The sequence below is a fragment of the Pleurodeles waltl genome, chromosome 2_1 (assembly GCF_031143425.1).
Source record: "Pleurodeles waltl isolate 20211129_DDA chromosome 2_1, aPleWal1.hap1.20221129, whole genome shotgun sequence".
In the NCBI taxonomy this organism is placed as follows: domain Eukaryota; kingdom Metazoa; phylum Chordata; class Amphibia; order Caudata; family Salamandridae; genus Pleurodeles; species Pleurodeles waltl.
Genome location: NC_090438.1, coordinates 684,259,243 through 684,271,425, shown reverse-complemented (window position 1 = coordinate 684,271,425; position 12,183 = coordinate 684,259,243). Strand labels below are relative to the sequence as shown.

Below are 12,183 nucleotides of genomic sequence, written 5' to 3'. Positions count from 1 at the left end.
GGCGGAGTCGAAAGAGGAGTTGATTATGTCGCGGAGTATGGGGGCGATGGTTGGGCTGGCTTTGTAGATGCGATGTGGACAAGGGTCGGAGAAGGATCCGGAGTGGATGGAGTTCATGGTTTTTTTGGTTTCTTCATGTGTGGTGGGGCCCCAGGTGGTGAGTGTGGTGGGGGGGTCATGAGTGGGGGTAAAGTTGAGTGAGTGAGGGGTGTGTGGTGGGTGTGTGTGGTATGAAGCTGTTGTGGATGTCCAGGATTTCGTGGTGGAAGTGGTTGGAGGGGGTGTCACATAAGGGCTGTTTGTGTGTGGGGGGTCTATGTTGCTGGCTTTGGGTTTGGCTAGCTCTTTAATGATGGTGAAGAGTTCTTTGCTGTTTTGAGAGTTGTTGTCAAGGCGTGTCTTGTAGTGATCTCTTTTGATGGTGCGTATGAGTTGGTGATGGGTGCGGATGGTGGCTTTGAGGGTGGAGAAGTTGGTTGTAGAGTGTTCTTGTTGCCATATTTTCTCCGCTTGGTGGCATTTGCGCTTGGAGTCTTGGAGTTCGAGGGTGAACCATGGGGCGTTGTTGATGTTGCGGGTGGCAATGTGTTTTCTGAGGGGGGCTAGCATGTCTGCGCAGGTAGTGATCCATTTAAAGAGGTTGTGTGCTCCTGTGTTGGGGTCGTTGGTGTGTGGGGGGGGATGTTGTGAGCCAGTTGGGAGTTCAGGTATTCTGTGGGGATCTTGTCCCACATGCAGTAGGGTGTGGTGTGTTGATTGTGGTGTGTGGGGGGTTTGGTGAAGGCGAAGTGGACGCAGTGGTGGTCAGTCCAGAGGAGTTTGGTGGTGTGGGTGTAGGCTATGTGTACCAAAGACTTACATCATGCAAGTGTACCCTTGACTGGAGTTTCCAAATTATCATTTTAAATAGCCCACCCAAACAAAGTCCCTCATCAGTTAGCCTGCATTTAGGACAAGGTTGTTACTTTTCTTAGTCTAGCCTGTGCAGCAGATGGAAGAACTGACTCTAGCAACGCAGCAAGTCCTGCTCCATTTCTCAGTCCCTGGTCATACTCTGGGGAAGGAACGTAGGTCTCTTTAGTCTTCTCTTGCAACCATCTATGGCTTTCCTGCGCTCCTACCTTGGTTCCTTCTCCTCTGTGCACTACTTATACATCGACTCTGTGCTTCTACATATGGCCTGTATCTCATTTTGGCAATCCCTCTTGTAGCCCCGCCTCCGTGCATCGCTCAGCTGCTGTGTAGGTGGGTTAGCACTTTCAGTATGCTTCATGGTACTGGTCACCTGGAAGCATTTCGTCCTTAGAATGATGTCCTGCTTCTCCAGATGCCTCCGTTTGAGGCCGACTGAAATATGCAATGGTTCTTTCCAACCACGTATCTACAATCCCTGCCGCGACGCTGTGACGTTGGAAACAAGAATAGCCTATTCGCTGCCCCTGGGAGCTGTACCACATCTGAATGCTATTTTGAAGGGGGCCGTGTGAATGCATTATTTACTGCGTGACCTACATATCGCTGTGAAAAGGTACAGGTGTGGGGCATTTTTTCTATTTTAAACCATCAGCACCAAACTATTCAGTTCCCATTCTCTGGCGTTCCTGTCGTGCTGCAGCAAACCCTGACTGATGTGGGGTCCGCTTGGCCTGCTGTGAGGGGTTGGTGTGCGTTAGCGTTTATAGCGGGCGCGTCGGCCTGAGGTTTGTTGCAGCAACGCAGATCCTTTTAACTGGAATTACAAGCTGCGTCCCTCCATTGCTTTGGTGTAATACCGTGACTAAAGAACTCCTAGTACATTCTTTGAGTTTATACTTAGTCATATATTCCAGGACCTGCAGCTACACTTCCATTTGTTTGCTTGTCCTAATATCTGCCCTGAATGGTAGGACTTATTTTAGCGTTGTATGGACGTTTATCCGTAGGTTTCTTAGCACGGGTCCTGTACCTTAAATATGCTACTTGCGGTATTCGCATTTGATCACACGCAATTAAAAGCGTAAAGCCAGGGACACTGGAACTGTGACACTCTGCCACACAAATATAGGTTTACTGCACTTGCCACATAATTCACCATCAGCTCCGTAATTTGAATATTTCGACAAAATCGTTTGTAGCTGAAATAAAACACCATTTGCTAAAATGCAAAAAAAACCAAAAAACATTGCCTTAGCTGGTACCCTATAGTGACAGGCCCTTGGCAAAGGTTAACTGGCCATCTTTAACTTTCTGGCTGTTGTAGAGAGGTGCTCATCTGGTACTAATGCGGTGAAACTTTTGCCCATACAGCCTTGATGCTTGTTAAAATGACAAAAAATATGTATATAATGCAGCACATTCTGCATCAGTATTATTCACTATTTTACTACTGTGCCGTATAATTTAGGCCGCCATAATTTAGTCCTCCACATAATTTCGGTGGCCAGCTATCACATGTAGGACATTAAACTCTACACTGTTGGTTAAAATGATTGCTGCCAAGGCCATTGGCCTGTCTCAGTGCCTTGTTCTGGACCTCTCACCTACTAGACCTGAAGACCGACACCCCCCCTCTTGCTTTCACAACACCTTTAAGCTCCAAATTTCACCTAGCCACTCTGTGGTGTGTACAACAGCAGTACCGTATAACCATCCATTGTTAGCACACAAACCATGTCTGACACAAATGCTTGTACGTTTTTAAAATGCAATTTTTTCAAGGTGGTTGGCTGTTACGCACTGCCGTGATTTTGCACTCACCAGCATGCCTTCCCAAATTCCTTTATACCTCTTGTTTAATAGGCTTACCCAGTCAAAGATATTCATTTGTGTATAGCTTGCCTGAGTTGTCGAGTTTCTTGTCAAGTTGTGTGTACAAATCTACAAAAACAAGATGATTTCCTATGAAGATACAAATCTGCGTGCTGAACCTATATCAGAGGTTCCTAGTGCCCTGTTTTTAAAAGGTTCCACCGCACAGTTTAAAGGTGGTGTGCCCGGAAACCACAAGCAATATTTGCTTCTTCTTGTGTGGTGCCATTGTAGGCAGGCCCACTGACATTATGTGGCACAAGAGTACCAAGTTATGTTGGCTAAATAATGTGTCAGGAAAATACTAATTATGTGGATTATGAGGCCCGGTCTCTGGCTGAATTATTACTGCCTGGTCAAAGGTTCACTTCATTAGCAGCAGTTTAGTACCTGAATACAGCAGTGTTCAATACATGTCTTATGCTAAAATTGAATGTTGGATGCTCTAGATCTGAGTGGTTTTCGAGATCTGGGTGTAAATTGGAGGGCCTCGGTGCAGCGCTTGGAACCCTTGAATCTCAATGCTTATGTATGATCCCTTCAACAGGTCGCCAAAGATGTGTCTGTCAGGCTCCACCACGAGCTGGAGAGCGTGGAAGAGAAGCGAGCCAAGGCAGAAGATGAAAATGAGGTGCTTCGGCAGCAGATTATCGAGGTGGAGATCTCCAAGCAGGCCTTTCAGAACGAGCTGGAAAAGGTGAAAGAGGTAAGGAGCTGCTGAGACGCTGCTCAGAGCCTCTGCTTTGAGTTTGCCGCTTCACTTGCCAAGACACCAGGGTTTTCTCTCCCATCACATTTATTTTTAGCGTATATTAAAACCACTGAAATACAGGAGGACTTTGTTGAGGTGAAGGCTCACTGAACAGGAAATGTTTTCTTTGTATGTGACTAAGTGTCTGTGATGGTTGCACCTGGCCTGTGTGTGTGAAGTGGGAGTTGAGTCAGTACTTATGATAGATGTCTCATGGCCTGTTGTTCATCGTGGTGGTACTGATCTGACACCTCTCTGCAAATACGGAGGGAAAATGCATATTGTCTTGTAAATTAGGGTCCATACTAGTCATTTTATGTTGTTCTCAACTAATTTTTAAAACTTTGGTTGACCAATTGTATATATGAAAAATGAAGACGGCATGCTGTCTGTTCCCCGGTGTCTTTCTACACGAGGTCGGGTGTGATCCAACATTCATGCTTTTGTGTATTCCTCCATTTTGTCAATTTAGAAGTATGCTTCCAAACAAACCAGAAGGCCTTGGCTTAGTGGCTGTACATGCTCACTATTTGGAAGTGACTTTGCGTGCTTCATTATGGGCGGCCTATTCTGACACTCCTCGCCACCCTTCTATACTACTTTCTGTAAAATCCCCATCCACAGCTTTTGAGGGAGGTTTGCCCTACAACTGGTCACATGCATGCATACTTACACAGTGTTGGATGACACAGGTAACCACCCTTACATTTTTGTGGAAAGTGGCATCAAGCTGTTAAGTGCAACACTCCGTCTCTTACACTGGTATTGCCAATTAGCCTGGTTCTGAACAATGACAGTACAGTGTCTTGGACAACTTTGCCCCGTTCTGTGGACTGAGCAGGTGGTAGAGGGGTGGCTTGTGAAAGTGTTTACTCTAAATCCAAAGGCTTTTGTTTTTATCGCTCCACCAAACACATCTATGGATAATAGGGCACAGTGTCATGTTGGAATACTATTTTTACAGAACCCGAAGTTGAGAGAGGAGAACCACATGTAAAACAAAAGCCCATAGGCGTCAATTCCCCCAAAAGGGTGAGCAGAAGTTACATCACATAACCCCCCTTTGACTCAGTGACATCACTGGAAGTGACATCACATGATCTTTGTCACTGAATCATCTCAAAAAGGTATGCCACTTGACCGTTCTCCTGATTACATTCAAATAAATGACAGTGAAGAAGTTAGGCACCCCTTAAGTACACAATTACATAATAACCCTGCAGTTACTAGCACATACAAATCCCCATGTTTTATACCACCTACATTTTAAATACGGTGTTGACATGATGGGAACATTACACATTTTTCTCTTTTATGGCAGGAACAGTTGTGTTTTTTGGAAGAGGAAAGTATAGTGCCACAAAAACACAAAACAACATTGGGAAGTCAAATCACTTATACCACAAACTGCTGAGATTTAATGGGTTCCATTTTGTATACCACAAGCGTAAAACGTACCACACATTTATAGACAAGCAAGAAGATTTTTAAAAACCATATTGGTTTTGTCCACCTCTATTTCTTTAAGTAAGCCATATATGTAATGTGAACTGTGTTGCTGACAGATTATTCCTTCGCATTATTACATTTATTAGGCGTTACTTGTAAGGCATTATCACTCACTAAAGGATGTAGGTGGGCTTTTTATTCAAACACATAGGGCCTCATTACAAGTTTGGCGGTCACTTGACCGCCAGGCTCGCGGATGGACGCCGGATTGCCGTCAATGCGGCGGTCCGACTTCCACATTACAACCCTGGTGCTTAGGCCGACTGCTCCGCCAGGATCAGAGATCCCGGCGGTCTGGAGGTGGCGGCGTTCCTAATGACTAGGGCAGTGCTGCAAGCAGCGCTGCCCTTGGGATTAAGGCCCCCCTTCTCCACCAGCGGTTTCATAGAGGTACCACCGCCATGAAAATGCTAGCAGAGAATGGGTGCACTGGGGCCCCCACACTTGGCATGGGCAGTGCAGGTGCCCCCCACCCCCGGCCCGCACCATCACCGTGTTCACTGTCTGCTTTGCAGACGGTGAACATTGCAAGGGTGCTGGTGCACCCTGCGCTCTATAGCATTGCGAACGGCTTGATTATGAGTCGGCGACCATGCTGTAGACAGTTTCCCACTAGGCCAGCGGGCGGAAACTTAGATTTTTGCCCACTGACCTAGCGGGAAACTCTTAATGGAGCTAACTGGGAGGTAGCCTGTATGGTGCAACCTCCCTGTCGGACGTTCGGTGGACGGTGTAAACCCTCGCTGAACTCCTAATCAGCCCAATACTTTCCCATCTGTTAGCAATAACAACAATCAGAAAAATCTAGTTTAAAATGTGTATCTTATGTTTAGTTTTTATTTGTTTTAATTAGCTAAGAGGTTAATCCCTCAGGTCACAGTTGGAGCTGCAGAAATTAACCGTGCACATCACACCAATGCCAGGGGTTGCAGTGGTCAAGCCAGGGTTTGCACCCACAACGCTTTGTGACCCTCATAAATGACATCCATGGAAAAGCCCATATTTAATGTATCCTAGTAAGGTTTGCCTCTCTGGGCACAGTTTCCGCAAGAATTGGTCTTCACACCTATTGAAATGAAGGCAAGAACCTGAATGAAAAGGCATGCTTCCTCAGTCTCCCAGTCTCATTCCTCTGTGTTTGAGGTAACAAATCACTGGTAAATAAAACTACATTTCAAGCTTATGTGTTCAGTTTACAGCAGTCAAGGATATTTTTTTTTAATTTGATACTGAATTTCTATCATCTAGTCCAAGCAGAGTCCCAGTTCATGAAGTACACCATGAAATTATAAATGTGCCACGGATGATTTCTCGACTAGTAGGAGTGCGTTTTTTGTTGTTGTCTTTTTTAAGTTTATGGGATTCGCACAGCGATCCAGGAGTAGTCAAGGATATCTGTTACAGCCATTGATTTTCAGGAGTATTGCAACGTGTAACAATCAGGCAGGTGAAATTGAATCCAGCTGTAAATGTACTCATTCGGATCTGTAACACAGATGTGCATTAGCACCTGTAATTTCTTCTCTCCACAGGAAAAACATGTTTCACAAACTAGAAACCCCTTCCACTGCTCCCTTGTTAATTTGGAACTCTTTCTTTTTTGGTTTCACCCTGGAAATGCACTTAATCCTATCATAGACCGGGGTAAATGTCTGCATTTCCCAGATGTGAAAACTACCAGCAAGAGGTACATGAACACTCAAACTTAAGAGTTTGTGCTTATTTGATTAGTTTTACGGTGATACCAAACATGAACTTTTTTCAAACCTGCCCAGGCTCTAAATATGCAGTTGCAGAAATTCTACCAATAGTGGTAGGGCCTCTGCAGTCACAGATTAACTTTTATGACTGTACAGTTTTACGAGTTTCTTCATTTATGAATCTAGGTTGTGATTTACCTGATTCTATGAACATTAGTTGAACTTAAATGAGAAAAATGCTTTGTGAAAGTGGCCCTGTGCACACACTTTGTAACAATATAAAGTCATTTTAATGCTGCCTGTTACTTAGACCTGCTTAATGATTTTTCCTTATTATAATTTAGTACACGTACAAACTCCCCATAATGTGTCCTTCTGTTATTCCCATGTCCTATATTTAGCATAAAAATTGGGAGAGCTGAGGAGTCATTAACATTTGTTATCAAGTGTGTTCAAGTAATGCAGTGAGCATTTCTGTGGCTTGTTGTCAAGATTTGCTGTCTTGAGGAATAGATATTTGTGTTCATACTGCGAAAAGGGCATTTCTCAAAAATGTAACCCATTTTTACCTAAAACAGCCAATGTTGTTTCTATCACATTTCAGTGTGCACTCTTTCTCAAAGTGGTTTCAGAATGGTGTGTACCTACACCTCAACAGTCTGGACAGGAAGTAAAAAAAAAAAATAGTCTATGGTACATTCCCTGGTAATGTGTTTGGTTGTATCTCAGGTCAAATGGGCATCACCTAGTTCTGTAACACTCTCGATGTTTTTTGGCCTTCTGAGTATCCTAAATGTGGTTGAAACAGAATTCACTCAAGCAGGATTCATTTTGTTCTTTTATGGGCCTGAGGAACCAGATTATACACACACTTTACATTTATTGGGGTACTTGTCAAACCTCCATATCCGTTCTGCTTTCCTCAATGGCTAAAGCAAGGAGCCATTTTATTGCAAAGTTCCTTTGAAATCATCCTGTTAAAATATCAGTCTTAGATTGATTTGTGGGAGCAGTGCAGGTGGCTTGGAAGGGAAGAAGGTTGAGGACCTTCCTCAGCAGTCTCAGGACACCGAAGCAGGTGGCAGCAAGCTTCTTTACTTGGTGGTGTGTTGAGAGGATGGAGTTCAGCCATATCACAGACTCTTTATTGTGCTTTTTGTGGTTGGAAGGGTCCTCAGACAGTCCAGTCTGACATGGGTGTTTGAGCCTTATTACTTAGGTTATTGCTCAGTAGCATGACCTCGGCTTTGTCTCTGTTACGTTTTAATTTGCAGTTGGCCATCCACCTGGCTCCTTCCTGAAGATAAGGGGTCAGTTGAAGGCGGCTTGGGCGGGGAGCTTGACATGACCAGCGGGGTGCCATCGGCATGGGAAACCAATGACTGCCCACAGGAATGCACATTTTCTGCCAAGGTGTGCATATTAAGATTGAAAAGCTTGGGGCCCAGGGAGGATCCCTGGGGCACCCTGCAGCTCAGGAGGAGGCTGTCAGAGAAACAGGACCGATCTAGTACCTGAAAGATTTGGTTCTCCAAAAAGGTGGTGAGCTGTTTAGTGCTGTCATTGATACCCACAGTTGATATTCTCTGAATGAGTGTTGCATGGGCTACCGTATTGATGACCACACTAAGATCTAAGAGAATAATGGCAGCTGAACCTCCTTGATCCAAAAGTCGTCTCAGATCTTCTATCACTGCCAGCAGAGCTGTTTCTGTGCTATGGCCTAAACCCCATTTGGGTGGGGTGGAGGACTTTGTTGAATTCAAAGAAGAACGAAAGGTGTTTATTAACAAGCTTTATCAGGAGCTTGGAGGCTCCTGGTAGCAAGGAGAATGAGCAAAGCCAATAGAGCAGCCTTTAATATGATAAACAACATTTGTGTGTATCAAGTGCATTTAAAAGGCACTTGTGAATGCTCTTTTATTTCTTGGCAAAGCCAATACGACTCTCCTTTGGGACCTTTTGGCTTTGTCCTGTCTTTTCGCCGTGCTGTACAGCTTCGGCAAGATGCTGTGCAGCACTGAGAAAAAGCTGAAAATAGTCATGATGACGCAACTTTTATTTTGTAGATGTGTGCATGCACCCTAACGCATACAAAATGACAAGAATAATTTATATTTTATATACTGATCAGAGATGGATCGGTAAATAAAAAAAGAAAGAAGTAGTATAAAAAGCACTTTAATGGCAGATGGCCAGCAGACATCTGCTGTCTGTTCTTCTGCAAAAAAAAAAATATTACATTGAAGAGACTGCAGGTATGGGGGGGAAGCAACAGGTAGATATCAGTATCCAGACACAGAAGGGGAAAAGCTGTGCTTGACAGAAACACGCAGTTGAGAAAGCAATGCGGGTAGAGAAATTCATGAGAGCAAGCGCGACACAGAGGAAGGTGAGGCAGAAGCACACTAGTGAACGCAACCCAGAGCATGGCTGGGTGAAAGAACTACAGGAGATCCAGGTGGAAAACACATGGTCTTTTATGAAGTGCTGAACCAAAACACACATATAGCTCCTGAAAAGTAAGCAGTGGAAATACATTAGAAAGTCATCTAATTAGAGTGACCATTAGGCTAACCAATGGTAAGCAATGGGAGGGCTCTAAACACGCTGTAAGTTGTCAATAGGTCTTTTGCAACAAGACCGCTCACGCTGTCTGGTATGTTCCATCTAAAAACACCTTAACATTACATCCCGAGAGACAGCTTAACAAATGTTTGTTATTAATCAACTTAATTCTCTAATTTTATCACCCATGGATAGATGAATGAAAGTATTGAATGGACTTTGAGGAGTGAAATGTATGACCTGGAGGTCCATCATAGATTCCTGAAGTAGATACTTTATTCTACTGAGCTACCAGACCCAGTGACTGTCAACTTTCTTTAACTGCAGACATTATTGATGCAACTCATAGGAAGAAGGGAAAATATCCAGCGTTGCTATTTAATATATTGGATATTATATGTATATTAGACTAGGGGTATGCTGGCGATTTTTAAACTTTAACATGATCTGTGGAGTTGTAATAAAAAAATTAAAAAAAGAATACATCACTTTCGTACAGGCCCAGACTACCGTTTTCCCCACGTGACATATCCTCAGTGGTCTATAGTCTCTAAGGGATGATTTTTAGGTTTCATATACAGCCCGCATGCACTGTCAGCTAAAGCTGCTGTTTATAAAAGAAGAAAAATAAAAGTTAGTTTCGAGCCCACCCGTTACTTACCAATACTTGCCATTGGTTAGCTTCCATGTCACTCTCATTTCCTTACTTCTTACTGCTCGCGCCTCTGCTGGTTTTGGCTCCTAGTCCAGCTCTGTTTATTTAATGTAATGAGCCCTGCCTAGAGAGCAAAGTCCACATTTTAGTCGACCGTTCAGATTGAATTGGTCTTCATCTTCAGCTCTGGAGCTATAAACAAATTCACAATTGTGGCTTTTATTTTGAGCAGGTAGGCGAAGCACCTCTCCAGTTCATATTTTCAGTGGAGTTAATCTGCTAGTGTTTTGAAAAATGTGAACTTCAAAAGGGAGGTTCTCGTGGGAAAGGCAAGGAGCTGAGAACAGGAGCTGAATACAGATGCATTCTATAGACTGCCAGCTATTTAGCATATGTACTAATTATGTAACGCTCTCCATTCATATTCATGATATGAAAATCCCTTTAAAGTGGAAGTCCTGAAAACCTGGCCCTTGAGTCCCAATGTTGGACACCCCTGATCTTTTGTATGTCTTGCCAGTGTTAAACTACTAGCATAACTGCAGGCGTCTAACCTGTTCAGGACACTCTAGGCTAGAGATGAGTCTGCCCTTTCTGTTCATTAAGACATTCCATACCTGCTCGGGTCAGCATGTATCCTGTTCTTTTCAAATGCTCCCTCGTCTGTCAGCAGTATTGTTAACTTCTACTATTCTTGCATAATTCCATCTCTTTACTCCCCATTTTAAAGACATTATACCATCACTAAAAGCGTTTGTCATCACTTAGTTCCAAAACTGTAGCTTTCTTTTATATTGGATAAGGGGTATCCTTGTGCATCAGGCTATATATTACTACCAACAAGTCATCCAAGTCTGACTGAGTAGGGTTTTCGGGTGTGGATGAAATGTAGATAGATATAAGGAGGTTTATGGGTTTTTAAAATCCCTGTTACTCCTCTTTGTGCAGAGCATACACCACTGTTTCATGAAGTGAACTTTTGTATGCATTTACTTCTTGCAACATGTCAGGTCACCGATGAAATTGTGGTGGCAACTGTGCATGCAGAGCTCAAAATGGAGGCTGGTAAGTGCTTTGTAGCAGTTGTGGCTTCTCTGAGACCAGAACAATTTGTCGTGTTCTGCTGTAATGAAGTCTCGGGCGCTCACCTGCTGGTGTCAGCCCGGGTTGAGAGGTGATGTGAGTACGGCTACCAGAGTCTTGGAAGCCAGGCTCGTCCGTCGCCTCACATAAATCCCGGCTTTATCTGTGCGCAGGCGGCGAGGTGACGTTCCCTTTCTGTGTGATAACGAGTGGAGCTATCTCAGCGGCGCACAAGGCTCAACAATGAGATCATGACGAGGCAGCTTAACAGTAGTGTCACTGGAGATAACTTCTGATAGGAAACGACAGGTTTTACTGGAGGCCGCCGCTTTTCGCTCAGAAACTGACGGTTATGAGCGATTTCTGTAGAAGATCGTTTTCTCAGACGGACTTATCTGGTTCATTGCACCCCAGGGAGGACTGAAACACATCTCAAGTGACTTGAAACTGCCACATCAGTCAGGTGATATAAGAATGCTATGTTACCAGCATACAGTAAACCGAGGAGTCTGGGCACCTCATCTAAGGTCCCAGAGTTTACCGTGAAGTCCATTATATACACACACACCACCTGTGCCACAAGGAGGAAACTACCAGTCCTGTCCATGAGTTTGGTTGGCCTGCATCAGTGGCCTTCTGAAATCCAGGTGCATGAAGATGCTGAAACAGCAGGGGGCAAAGTGGTTTTGAGTAGTTTCAAGGACAGCCATTCCTCGATGACCGTTTGTTACCACGGTCATGTCTACTGCGAGGCGCAAGTGGAAAAAACATTCAGAGTGAAAAAAAGAGGGTGCGCGTGATTTGACAAAACGTAGGAAACGAAGGGTTAAGAAGACTGCAGGGGCAGTGGTGGAACTTCCAGGGCTGGAGAAGATTTTTGTGTTGCTAAATAGAGAAGGGTCAGCTCAGAAGAAGTAAAGCTTCAATCAGAGTAGTTGTAGTGTGCGGTTTGGCCGCTATTGAAGTAAGGTATCCCCAGCAAGGGTGGTTGTTTCCTCATGTGCAAGAATTAAACAGTGCAGTGCTAACAGTGGAAGGGAAACACAACTATTTGACTGGGATTGCTTTTGTGTGTAATGCAAGTCTTTTCTCTCCTTCTATCAGTGTTTCAACTGTTAAAGGCGTGGGGA

The 12,183-nt window shown here is 44.2% G+C and overlaps 1 protein-coding gene across 5 annotated transcripts in view; it reads left to right on the top strand.

Annotated features, from left to right (window-relative positions):
* MTCL1 (microtubule crosslinking factor 1) overlaps positions 1-12,183 on the top strand; it is a 459,063-nt gene that overhangs the window by 146,763 nt on the left and 300,117 nt on the right. For all 5 annotated transcript variants that reach the window (XM_069216701.1, XM_069216685.1, XM_069216678.1 and 2 more), the window contains exon 3: positions 3,335-3,493. In XM_069216701.1, coding sequence (XP_069072802.1) covers positions 3,335-3,493 — 159 coding nt within the window. The remainder of the gene's footprint in view (positions 1-3,334; positions 3,494-12,183) is intronic.